The following is a 14,216-nucleotide window of genomic DNA, read 5'->3' on the forward strand; positions in this document are numbered from 1 at the left end:
CCACCTCTGAAGTTCTCGGTGTATGGTGATACAACATGCATTGTGTGGTTTTCATTATCAATAAAAAGGGCAGAAATGTTGTTTATGTTGATCTCTATTCCAATTTTCTATACAGGTACCAGAACCATCGGAACCGAGGTCATACAAAAATTTTTTTGATGTTTGTATTAGGCCACCACAGCTGCAGCCATAGCAGTCAGTAGCTCGAAACTTTGAGATTTTCCCCAGAACTGATACGGAAATAAGTCCGAGAATATTTTACACGAGATTGTCGTCACGGGAAACTTCCGTTCACTGCAGTTGTTTCGAAGCAAGACTGCTGTATTTGTATTAATTGAAAGATAAACAACTGACCAATGCTTCCCAGGAATAATGCGTAATTGTGTGCAAATAAAAAAGATTCAGCTGGCTCAGAAAAGTAGCTGTAAAATTTATGGAATAGCCCTTTGTCCAGGGCCATTGACTAAGAAGAGGAAGCAAGATTAGGAGTTTATGTCCCGTAGCCGACGAAGTATTTCAAGAGGGAGCAAAAACTGGACTGGACAGAGAGGGGTGTGAAGTCGGCGGTGTCCTTTTCAAAGGAGCCATCCCGGCATTCAGCTAAGCGATGAAGGGAACCGACGAAAACCTCTATGGCCAGGAGGGATTTGAACCCCATGCCTCTCTGATTCTATTCCAGTGTCTTAATCGTTGCGTATAATCTAACGATCCGAAAGTGTTGTTTTTTTAAAAAGTGTGTGACTGATGTCATGCTTTTATTGTGGTGGTGGTGGTGGTGGGTAGTGTTTAACGTCCCATCGACAACGAGGTCATTAGAGACGGAGCGCAAGCTCGGGTTAGGGAAGGAGTGGGAAGGAAAGCGGCCGTGCCCTTTCAAAGGAACCATCCCGGCATTTGCCTGAAACGATTTAGGGAAATCACGGAAAACCTAAATAAGGATGGCCGGAGACGGGATTGAACCGTCGTCCTCCCGAAGGCGAGTCCAGTGTGCTGCTTTTATTGTCAAATGGGGAAGTGTCATTGACCTGAGGAATAAATAGGGGAAAACACCGAAGAAAATACTGTACACAGATATTTCCAGAAAAAATAGTTATGTCACGCTCTGTAGGTTAGCTGACTAACACTGAAAATAATTTTTGTCATTTTTGCTGAGCGAGAGAAGGAAGTGGATAGTTTCGACTCAGGGTAGCTCATATACAGTAGCTGTTTTTCGTAGTTTCGTGTGTCGCGATGGGGGTGTAAGTGCATTAGTTGGGAAAGGTAAATTCAGCAAGCCTCTGGGACTTTGCAGATAAAGGCAGCAACCTTTCAGCATGTAATGTACTTTTATTTTGATCCCTGTGTCTAACGGAACAGACACAACACACTCCTTCTGAGTTATACCACACGACTGAGCAATACCTTTAGCACAAATCTTCGGCAGCTAGCCGAAACACAGCTACAGATGCTAAACATGTAAATGATACGTACGTATGGAGACGTCGGAAAACAAGCGATGAGGGCTATAAAACTCTTCAGACAACTACACACACTGATCCTTCAGAACCTTATGACTACCTACTTACTATCGGTATGAACCTGTCCAGGCGATAGCAGCGTTACCTGGAGGGGCATGATTGCTAATTAGACACGCACACGGTGCATCCAGTATCAGTGAGTGAGCCGCTCGTGTGTAGAACTGGGAAGATGCGCGATCCTTCTGACCTGACCGAATGCAGAGTGTGATGACCCAGGGGCTCGGAACGAACATTTCGAAAACAGCACGACGTGTAGGCTGTTCGAAGAGAGCTGTGGTGAGTGTCTTCAACACGTGGCGAAACCCAGGTGAAATCATGTCCAGACGTCGTGGAGTTGGGCGACCACCCCTCGTTACAGATGTCGGAAGTCGTAGGCAGGACAGACTGGTAAAATAGGACAGGCGGCGAACTGTGGCGGCACTAATATCATACTTTAATGATGGGTGGAGTAAAAGTGTATCTGAACACACAATGCACCGAACACCCGTAACGATGAGCCTCCGTAGCCGACGGCGTATGCATGTGCCATTGTTAACACCACGACATCGGGAACTACGACTGAAATTGGTGAGTGATCATCGGAATTGGACGTTGGCGCAGTGTCAGAGCGTTGCAAGGTCGGGATGAATCCCAATATCTTCTTCATCATACCAATGAGAGCCCGCGAAACCGTCTTCGACCAGGGGAACAGCTCCTTGACACCTGTGCTGTGGCTCTGAGAAAAGCTGGCGGCGCCTCCATCACACTCTGAGGAACATTCACGTGGGCATCTATGGGTTCAGTGGAGCTCGTGTGGGCACCATGACGACCAAGGGGTATCTTACACTGGCTGCAGATCACGCGCACCGCTTCATGAAGATGATGTTTCCCAACGACAGTGGCGTTTTTCAGCAAGATAATGCGCCATGTCACAAGACCAGGAGTGTGATGGCGTGGTTCGAGGAACACAGTGGCGAGTTCCAATTGATGTGATGACCCTTCAACTCGTCAGATCTGAACCCGAACATGTCACATCTGGGATGTGACTGAACGTCAGAGCTTATCGCCCCCCTCCCCGGAATGTACGGGTGTTAGGTGACTTGTGTGTGCAGATGCGGTGCCAACTCCCTCCAGCGACCTACCAAGGTCTGATTGCTTCCATGCGACGACGTGTCGCTGCTTTTACCTGTTCCAAAGGTGGACATACCGGTTGTTAGATAAATGGTCATAATTTTCTGGCGAATCAGTGTATATGAATGAGGAAAACACACTAAAGAAGGCAAAAAAATATTCAGTACAAGTACGACGAAAAGAAACACCGCCATTATATTTTTGGAGAGTGCGTGGCTTTTGACACACAGAACAGCTCCAGACCAACGATGATGCAATGGACCGAGGCGACAATTTTGCGAAACATTGTATAGTTTTGTTTATCGAATTTTCGAGTGTTTACTTATCATTTAGGATCACATAAGTACTCTTACAGTGAGATCGTGTAGTGGAGCTCTGAGCAGTGAAATGGTATATGCCTGCGTTACTCGTAACTGCATTTAAAAGCATTTTACCGTACTGAAAAGCCGCGACATGATCTAAGACACTTCGATTCACAACAAAGGGAAGAAGCAATGAGTTGGCAGAAACAGACATCCTCGAATTATTACCTAGTCCTGTGCGTTACCACATGCTACTAAAATGTTGTAGTGGCTGTTTGCTTCTCCACTGCCATCGCTACAATTTATAGCTTACAGAACGCCTCTGGTGGAGCAATCTATGGCTGAAGCTTAAATCGCCTGGCCTCTTACAGCATTGCTTATGCGGGCAACTTCATCTCCATTATAAGGAAATATCTTCCGCCGTTATTGTGTAAGTGTGCCGCGATTAACGTCTGGCAGTCGCCCGAGAATATCAATTCCCTGTGCCCGAGAAAAGCTGAGCAAATATAAACAGACGCTCCATAACGTAGGGAAGTAATTCGGGCCACTGTTTCCAGTAGCAGACAGCTACCCAAACAACGAAAGCAATTTTCTAGAAAAGGCGACAGTAAGCGCAATGTGCCAACTCAAGGCTCGTGAGAACCATATGGGCTAGTGAGACAAAAGCGAGGGGAGATGACATTTTATACGAGAAACAGAGTTTTTTCATTTTCATATGTAGGGCAGATAAAGTGTGTGTGAGTGTGAGCGAGTGTGTGTGTGTGTGTGTGTGTGTGTGTGTGTGTGTGTGTGTGTGTGTATGTGTGCAGGTGTGTGTGTGTGTGAGAGAGAGAGAGAAGCATGCTTACACTTTTTAGATTTAATAATGTCTCTTATATAGAATGTCTGACAGATGGCTAAATTAATTTATAGAGCAAGGTGAAAACTTTAATTCGTGACGAGACCTATTTTACCATGGATGAATTTTTATTTAGAAACATGTGAGTCACTTAAGACGTAACACCGCTTTTACTTCGAGACCGGTTACGGGTATCGAAACGTGATTTTCCACAGTTGATTGTATGCTGCGGAGCAACTATTTTGTATGAATGCTGCTAATTATTCTGGTATCAACCCCGACATTGAAACAAGTACTTTTTTTTATGGAGCCTTGTACCATTCATAACTGCATTCAACAGCTGCTGGAAAGACAATTTCAGTGATATAGCGCTTGTTGTTGCTGACGTTGTAACTTTCCGCAAAATAATTCGAGAAATGTATTAAAACTGGAAAGCAATGCAGCCAGAGTTAGCTACTGCGGATTAAACGCCACCAAGAAGAGGTCCATGCTAGGCTCCATCGTTATACGCTATGGGACAGGCTTATGCTACTAAGATACTACGACATAGATACAGGTCACCTATGGTTTCTGTGCACGGAACTACGGCATATGCTACCTTCTGGCGCATCAGATGGGTCTTAGGAAAGCGATTTAAGATGTGTGTGCGTTAGCGGGAATGTGGGAAAACAACTACAGTTTCGCCAGGCAGTTTTCCATTTAAACACTTCCAGTTGTTGCTTATTTGTCAAAGGCGAAACACAGTCGTCGGTCGTTCGTACTTCAGATGATAAACAGTCCTGTTCATGGAAAAAAAGAAACTACTATATTAACTTTCTTAGACGTGAAAGAGATAGTACCTAATCTGTCTTTGCCTGGAGACGACGGAATGCTTGTTAAAGATAAAACATCTGCTGTCGGACAAATGTATCTATATATTACTCGAAATTGTAATCATATGGAATATACTTTAAATAAAATAAATGTTTTATTCAGAATGACTGACATGTCAGCCACAAAATAAATTCTTTTTTTTTTAAGGAAACGTAGTTTTACACCTTACAAGGGAACCTCCCCATCGCACCCCCTTCAGATTTAGTTATAAGTTGGCACAGTGCATAGGCCTTGAAAAACTGAACACAGATCAATCGAGAAAACAGGAAGAAGTTGTGTGGAACTAAGAAAAAAATAAGCAAAATATACAAACTGAGTAGTCCATGCGCAAGATAGGCAACATCAAGGATAGTGTGAGCTCAGGTGCGCCGTGGTCCCGGGGTTAGCGTGAGCAGCTGCGGAAAGAGAGGTTCTTGGTTCAAGTCTTCCCTCCAGTGAAAAGTTTAATTTTTTATTTTCAGTTTATGTGACAAACTTATGTTTTTATCACTTTTTTGGGAGTGATTATCACATCCGCAAGAAAACCTAAATCGGGCAAGGTAGAGGAATCTTTTTACCCATTTGCCAAGTGTACAAGTTAGGTGGGTCGACAACATATTCCTGTCATGTGACGCACATGCCGTCACCAGTGTCATATAGAGTATATCAGACGTGTTTTTCTGTGGAGGAATCAGTTGACCTATGACCTTGCGATCAAATGTTTTCGGTTCCTATTGGAGAGGCACGTCCTTTCGTCTACTAATCGCACGGTTTTGCGGTGCGGTCGCAAAACACAGACACTAAACTTATTACAGTGAACAGAGACGTCAATGAACGAACGGACAGATCATAACTTCGCGAAAATAAAGAAAGTATAATTTCCCCTCGAGGGAAGATTTGAACCAAGGACCTCTCGTTCCGCAGCTGCTCACGCTAACCACGGGACCACGGCACTCCTGAGCTCAGACTATCCTTTATGTTGCCTATCTTGCGCATGGACTACTCAGTTTGTATATTTTGCTTATTTTTTCATAGCTCCACACAATTTCTTCCTGTTTTCTCGATTGATGTGTCTTCAGTTTTTTAAGGTCTATCCACTGTACCAATTTATAACTAGATCTGAGGGGGGTGCGATGGGGAGGTTCCCTTGTTAGTGTGTGCTCAAATTATATACCATCGGCTGCGCGACACATTTACAGTTGCTGTTCGAGAGATAGATGAACAAATGAAAGTTCGTTGGATGTTATGCCACTGCATGCTGTGGTGAATCCGTGACACATACCGTCTTGTCTTGTGACAGCCAGAGCGAGAGCACCAGCAGCAGCGAGTACTGTTTGTATAAAGCGTTTATTTTGCATTTTGTTTACGACCTTCCACTAAGGAAGGGATTCTATTTGTGTTTATCTGCTCTGCATAGTAACTAACAGTTCTTGATAAAACTTTACGTAGTTTTCGTGTTAGATTTCTTAGTGTTTTCTTGATCGTTTAGAACAGAAAGCGCCCTAAAACCGTCTTTTGTTTGTTTCGCGGCCGTTAGCCACTAGTCACTTGAATCAGCAGTTGTCTTGTGACAGCCAGAGCGAGAGCACCAGCAGCAGCGAGTACTGTTTGTACAAAGCGTTTTTGTACTTATTTGCTGCGCTTAGCTTTTAAATAGTTTTTCTGGGAAAACCTAGCGTAGTTTTCGCGTCTCGTATTCAGTGAGTCTTTCTTGATTATCAGAGTAGCTCATCAGAAGATTATCTTGGGAATTTGTCACCGTATAGAGTAGGGTAAACATAGTCATGTGTAGGGACTGTGGTTGTTGTGAGCGGACGCAAGGAGAATTGGCCACTCTTCGGGGGCAGGTGGAGGCTTTGTCTGTTAGGCTCATCGAGCTCGAGGCGCAGGCGTCGGCTCGTAGTGGCGTTGGGGCAACTGTGGTGAGACCTATGCCTACTTCGGTGGCCTTGGAATCACATGGAACCCCTGATGTCGCTGCGTCTTCCGGCAGTGAGCATCTTACCGGTCAGCCATCACTCCAGGGTGAATGGCGGACAGTGGTGGGCTCGCGCGTGCCTGGCCGAAAGGCGAAGGTGGGATCTGGCCGCGTGGCAGCTGCCTTACCCCTTTCCAACAGGTACGGGGTGCTTCCTAGTGGTGATGACATCGTTTCCGAGCCACCACAGGATGCCTCGCCTGTTGGGCCAGTGGCCGATTCTCCGGCAAGGTCCCGACAGTCACAGAGGGCGGGCCTATTAGTTATAGGGAGCTCCAACGTTAGGCGGGTTATGGAGCCCCTTAGGAAAATAGCGGGTAGGTCGGGGAAGAATGCCAGTGTGCACTCGGTGTGCTTGCCGGGGGGTCTCGTCCGTAATGTGGAGGAGGCCCTTCCGGCAGCTATTGAACGCACTGGGTGTGACCGGCTGCAGATAGTAGCACATGTCGGAACGAATGACGCCTGCCGCTTGGGTTCTGAGGCCATCCTTGGTTCCTTCCGGCGGCTGGCTGATTTGGTGAAGACAACCAGCATCGCACGCGGAGTGCAAGCTGAGCTTAATATCTGCAGCATAGTGCCCAGAGTCGATCGCGGTCCTCTGGTTTGGAGCCGTGTGGAGGGTCTAAACCAGAGGCTCAGACGACTCTGCGACTGTAATGGTTGCAAATTCATCGACCTCCGTTATTGGGTGGAGAACTGTAGGGCCCCCCTAGACAGGTCAGGCGTGCACTACACACCGGAAGCAGCTACTTGGGTAGCAGAGTACGTGTGGCGTGCACAAAGGGGTTTTTTAGGTTAGAGGGACCCCCCTTGGGCGAAACGATAAAATACCTGACGGCTTACCAGAGAGGACATTATCATCGTTGATAAAGAACGTACGACCTCAGAGACCAAAAACAGGAAAAGTTAACGTAATATTGGTAAACTGCAGGAGTATCCAGGGCAAGGTTCCTGAATTAGTATCTCTTATTGAAGGAAATAGTGCGCATATAGTATTAGGAACGGAAAGTTGGTTAAAACCGGAAGTGAACAGTAACGAAATCCTAGACACAGAATGGAATATACACCGCAAGGATAGGATAAACGCCAATGGTGGAGGAGTATTTATAGCAGTAAAGAATTCAATAATATCCAGTGAAGTTATTAGCGAATGCGAATGTGAAATAATCTGGGTTAAGTATGAAAGGTGGGTCAGATATGATAGTCGGATGCTTCTATAGAGCACCTGCATCAGCAACCGTAGTAGTTGAGCGCCTCAGAGAGAACCTGCAGAACGTCGTGAAGAAGTTTCGTGATCATACTATTGTAATAGGGGGAGACTTCAATCTACCAGGTATAGAATGGGATAGTCACACAATCAGAACTGGAGCCAGGGACAGAGACTCTTGTGACATTATCCTGACTGCCTTGTCCGAGAATTACTTCGAGTAGATAGTTAGAGAACCAACTCGTGAAGCTAACGTTTTAGACCTCATAGCAACAAATAGACCGGAACTTTTCTACTCCGTGAATATAGAAGAGGGTATCAGTGATCATAAGTCAGTGGTTGCATCAATGACTACAAGTGTAATAAGAAATGCCAAGAAAGGAAGGAAAATATATTTGCTTAACAAGAGTGATAGGGCACAAATCGCAGAATATCTGAGTGACCACCATCAAACGTTCATTTCTGAGGAAGAGGATGTGGAACAAAAATGGAAAAAATTCAGAAACATCGTCCAGTACGCCTTAGATAAGTTCGTACCGACTAAGGTCCAAAGCGAGGGGAAAGATCCACCGTGGTATAACAATCATGTACGAAAGGTACTACGGAAACAAAGAAAGCTTCATCATAGGTTTAAGAGTAGTCGAATCATAGCTGATAAGGAAAAGCTGAACGAAGCGAAAAAGAGCGTAAAGAGAGCAATGAGAGAAGCATTCAACGAATTCGAACATAAAACATTGGCAAACAATCTAAACAAGAACCCTAAAAAGTTTTGGTCATATGTAAAATCGGTAAGCGGATCTAAATCCCCTATTCAGTCACTCGTTGACCACGATGGCACCGAAACAGAGGACGACCGAAGAAAGGCAGAAATACTGAATTCAGTGTTCCGAAACTGTTTCACTGCGGAAAATCGTAACACGGTCGCTGACTTAAGCCGTCGCACGGACGCCAAAATGGAAAATATTGAAATAAACGATATCGGAATTGAAAAACAACTGCTATCACTTAGTAGCGGAAAAGCATCCGGACCAGACGAGATACCCTTAAGATTCTACAGTGATTATGCTAAAGAACTTGCCCCCTTTCTATCAGCAATTTATCGTAGATCGCTGGAAGAACGTAAAGTACCTAGCGACTGGAAGAAAGCGCAGGTCGTTCCCATTTTCAAGAAGGGTCATAAATCAGATGCGAATAATTATAGGCCTATTTCGCTTACGTCAATCTGTTGTAGAATAATGGAACATGTTTTGTGTTCTCGTATTATGACGTTCTTAGATAATACAAATCTCCTTCATCATAACCAACATGGATTCCGCAAACAGAGATCATGTGAAACTCAGCTCGCCCTATTTGCCCAAGAAATTCACAGTGCCGTAGACACTGGCGAGCAGATTGATGCCGTATTCCTGGACTTCAGGAAGGCATTTGATACGGTTCCGCACTTACGTTTAGTGAAAAAAATATGAGCTTACGGAATATCGGACCAGGTTTGTGATTGGATTCAGGATTTCCTAAAAGAAAGAACACAACATGTCATTCTTAACGGTTCAAAACCTGCAGATGTAGAGGTAATTTCGGGAGTACCGCAGGGAAGCGTGATAGGACCTTTATTGTTTACAATATACATAAATGACTTAGTTGACAACATCGGTAGCTCCGTGAGGCTATTTGCAGATGACACGGTTGTCTACAAGAAAGTAGCAACATCAGAAGACTCGTACGTACTCCAGGAGGACCTGCAGAGGATTAATGCATGGTGCGACAGCTGGCAGCTTTCCCTAAACGTAGATAAATGTAATATAATGCGCATACATAGGGGCAGAAATCCATTCCAGTACGATTATGCCATAGGTGGTAAATCATTGGAAGCGGTAACGACCGTAAAATACTTAGGAGTTACTATCCGGAGCGATCTGAAGTGGAATGATCACATAAAACAAATAGTGGGAAAAGCAGGCGCCAGGTTGAGATTCATAGGAAGAATTCTAAGAAAATGTGACTCATCGACGAAAGAAGTAGCTTACAAAACGCTTGTTCGTCCGATTCTTGAGTATTGCTCATCAGTATGGGACCCTTACCAGGTTGGATTAATAGAAGAGATAGACATGATCCAGCGAAAAGCAGCGCGATTCGTCATGGGGACATTTAGTCAGCGCGAGAGCGTTACGGAGATGCTGAACAAGCTCCAGTGGCGGACACTACAAGAAAGGCGTTACGCAATACGGAGAGGTTTATTATCGAAATTACGAGAGAGCACATTCCGGGAAGAGATGGGAAACATATTACTACCGCCCACATATATCTCGCGTAATGATCACAACGAAAAGATCCGAGAAATTAGAGCAAATACGGAGACTTACAAGCAGTCGTTCTTCCCACGCACAATTCGTGAATGGAACAGGGAAGGGGGGATCAGATAGTGGTACAATAAGTACCCTCCGCCACACACCGTAAGGTGGCTCGCGGAGTATAGATGTAGATGTCTGGCGTGGCTGGAGCGGCATGACGGACTGTACCTTTCAGTGCTTCCAGTAGGAAGACGTCATGAGGAGTTAAATCAGGGGAACTGGTTGGCCATTGTAATGCAGCATTCCGTCCTGTCCAACGGTCAGGAAACTTTTCATTCAGTATTTGCGTTGCAACACGTAAAGAGTGAGCTGGTATCGGAAATACATACACTGTCGCTTTCCAGTGGTATTTCTCTAGAATAGGTAAAATGAAGAAAGAGTGCATATTTGTTTGCATTTAACAATCATGAGATGAAGTAAAGTACCGCAGCTGATTTTCCTATGATGCCACACCATACGTATAGCCCCATAGTAGTTGGTGTTACACCCGATGAAGCCAGCGCGGATTTTCAGCTGCCCAGTAGCGCATGTTAGGTAAATTTACATAGTCGTGGTTCGTAAATGTTGCTCCGTCGCCAAAGAGCACTTGTTGGAAAAATGTAGTGCGGTTTCCCAGGCCTTGCAGAGCAGACAGCAGACAGGCAAAAGTCTCTACGACTTAAGAAACACGTCCCCCGAGCGCCTGATGTAGCGACGGATGTTTAGGGTGGATTATATGTCGGTGCAAGATGCGAATGATGTTCATGTTACTGATCCCACATTCCTTGGCGATACGTCTCGCGTCACCATACAGATCAGTAAACGCTTTAGTCAGAACAGCTTCTTCAAGTGCTCTGTCAGTTCCAGTTTTCGTCTTCGTCCTTTAAAGGTACCGGTTCCCACAAGTGACCTAATAATCGTGCAAGTGCCCCCCGCGAAGGGCCAAAAGTTAATTTTCCAGTACCATCTTAATGCCATTGCACAAACGGCATTATTCTCTTAAACTTGATTGCTGAGTCAAATACATGTTGCATTTCTGGCAAAATGGAGGAGGGCAAGAAACAAGTTCACAGACGCAGTCACATGCAGGTTTGCTGAATAATTAATTTAGAACAATCTTATCACTGATACTTTCACAGAATAAAAAAGGATACAATTTTGGTTAGATACTTTCAATAGGACATCTGTTAAGACATGAGGGAATGACTTCCATGGTACTAGAGGGAGCTGTAGAGGACAAGAACTGTAGAGGGAGACAGAGATTGCCATACATTCGGCAAATAATTGAGGACGTAGGTTGCAAGTGCTATTCTGAGATGAAGAGGTTCACACAGGAGAGGAATTCGTGGCGGGGTGCATCAAACCAGTCAGAAGACTGATGACCAAAAAGAATCATGTGTTTAATACAGCCCCACAAAAAGGAGTGAGGTGTGTTCAGATCCGGAGAATACAGCGGCGCATCGAAGCCTATACCAGTGGCCTCTGGGTAACGCAGAGCCAGATGCTGTCCCCAAAGTGCTCCTCCAGGACATCACTCTCTTGCTTCGATGGGGTTGAACTCCGTTTTGCATGAACCACATCCTGTCGAAAACAGGATCACTTTGGGTAATGGGGATGAAATCATCTCCCAAAACATTCAAACATCGGTCGGTAATCACTGTACCATCAAGGAATATCGTACCGTTTATTCTGTGAGTGGACATTGTACACGAGGCAGTCACCTGTTGAAAGTGAAGAGACTTTTCGATCGGAAATTGCTGGTTCTCAGTCCCCAAAATGCGCCAGTTTTGCTTATGGACGAACCCATCCAAATGAAAATGGGCTTCTTCGCTAACCAAACCATAAAGCGCATACTAATTCCCATCACGCCCAGCAGCTAACCGTGCAGTTCGAACGTCCTAACGCAAACCGTTCAGAAGTTACAACGATTTTATTTCATATATTTCAAATGTTTTCAACCTGTAAGGAAGGGCTTTACCAAGTCGAGATCCAGACAGATGCATTTAGCCATTCCTAGAACCATCAAGCAGCGTACATCTATTGGTGCTAGAGTAGTGAGCTTCTCGCTACGCACGTGTCCAGCAATTAAGGCGCCAGGGAGCCGCTTGTGCTGGACGCCTGGGCTGCAGTACTCACCGTCGTAGAACTGGGCGCCCTCCTCCTGGAAGTGGTGGTGGCGCATGCTGAGGTCGGAGCCGCCGGGCCGGTGCAGCTGCGGGATCAGGTTGAGCCAGACGGACATCTTGTGGCCGCGGTAGTGGCTCTTCGTGTCAGCCTGCGACGAGCCCGCGCCGGCACCCACGCCTGCAACGCGAGTAGTTGTCATCACATCTCTGTCTGATATAGAAGGCAGAGCAATCATCTGCCAGCAGTATTCTGAACAGGACCTGCATACTGGTGTACCGGTTCTTAATGGTACTCTGCAGTGTCCTACATTCATTTTTACGTCTATAGGTGACAGTATGATTTACCTGCAAGTCAAATAACAAGCTTAACTGAAACTTCCTGGCAGATTAAAACTGTGTGATGGACCGAGACTCGAACTAGGGACCTTTGCCTTTCGCGGGCAAGTGCTCTAGGTAGGAGACGAGGTACTGGCAGAATTAAAGCTGTGAGGAGGAGGCGTGAGTCGTGCTTGGGTAGCTCAGTTGGTAGAGCACTTCCCCGCGAAAGGCAAAGGTCTTGAGTTCGAGTCTCGGCCCACCACACAGTTTTAATCTGCCAGGAAGTTTCATATCAGCGCACACTACGCTGCAGAGTGAAAATATCATTCTGGAAACAAGCTTAACTGATTTCAGAGGTGCTTCTCTGGCAAAAATATCCCTGTATTCAAATACTATTTTCGGCATTACACATGGATACCACATCACATGTGGCAACTGAATTGAAAGTTTCCGTCAAATGCCGATAGCGGCTGTGCGGGATCCGTTGAACGCAATGATGCACGCCCGCTGAACCACGCCACCGGCGGCGCTGGTAGACAAGCGCCTCTGCCGACGCAATATAGGACGGCCGGCGGCAGCCACGCTGCGCACTCGCTCTTGGAGGCTCTTCGTCACGTGACACTATGCAGACGCCGCCCAGTCGCGGCTCTGTCACCACCGTTCGTGCTTAGCTGAGCTGGCCTGTGCCTTGTTGACACCGAGACCTGGACTCTACTTCCTGCTGCATTATTTGTATTGAGTCTTCATACACTTGGAGAAATACAGGTTAAGTAAATCTTCTGTTTACTGTGTTAACTTATTCGCTAATCATTTCTGCTGCTGTCCAGCTTTCCATGACGATAGTAATTGCACCATTCTGTAGCCCACCTCTCCTTACCACTGTGCTTGAAGTCTTACAGCCGCGCGGGATTAGCCGAGCGGCCTAGGGCGCTGCAGTCAGGAACTGTGCGGCTGGTCCCGGCGGAGGTTCGAGTCCTCCCTCGGGCATGGGTGTGTGTGTTTGTCCTTTGGATAATTTAGATTAAGTAGTGTGCAAGCTTAGGGACTGATGACCTTAGCAGTTAAGTCCCATAAGATTTCACACACATTTGAACATTTTTGAACATTTGAAGTCTTCACAACACTGTTTTTGCTCCAAATATACATAATTGTTTAATGTAACTGCGAATGCACTGTAGTGATACAAACAAGAATTTTTAACATTGTGCAGCCCTGTCAGCAACTGTGATGATTGAACGTGTAACACGTCAGTTGCAAATAGAAACCAAACTTTACCCAGGATTCAGCCAAAATAATTTGGTCTTCTTCGGTAGTTTAGTGTCACTCGCTTCTGAAGAAGGCCAAATTATTTTGGCTGAAACCTAGGTAAAGTTTGGTTTCTATTTGCAACTGAGGCTGACGTGTTACATCTTGACACAAAAAAACTCTGTGGAGGGCCATCACAGCTCCCTGTGTTTTAAAAAACGTACTCTCATTCCTATGGATCCGCCTGCGCCTAACCTAAGAGCAACCGTCAAGGTCCACGAGGATAGTTATCCTGTCTGCCCAGTTGTGAATGCATGTAATGGGTTGACCATGAGTCGGAAAGACTTTTTGCTTGGTATATTCATAAATACTCTAAACTTCAGGTTCAGGCCACAA

The 14,216-nt window shown here is 45.6% G+C and overlaps 1 protein-coding gene across 1 annotated transcript in view; it reads right to left on the reverse strand.

Moving 5' to 3' along the window:
* Positions 1-14,216, reverse strand: part of LOC126421040 (neuroligin-1-like) — a 746,590-nt gene that overhangs the window by 82,637 nt on the left and 649,737 nt on the right. Inside the window, exon 8 of the mRNA XM_050087234.1 lies at positions 12,268-12,435. Within this exon, the coding sequence (XP_049943191.1) occupies positions 12,268-12,435 (168 nt within the window). The remainder of the gene's footprint in view (positions 1-12,267; positions 12,436-14,216) is intronic.

This window comes from Schistocerca serialis, chromosome 1 (genome assembly GCF_023864345.2).
Source record: "Schistocerca serialis cubense isolate TAMUIC-IGC-003099 chromosome 1, iqSchSeri2.2, whole genome shotgun sequence".
Taxonomy (NCBI): domain Eukaryota; kingdom Metazoa; phylum Arthropoda; class Insecta; order Orthoptera; family Acrididae; genus Schistocerca; species Schistocerca serialis.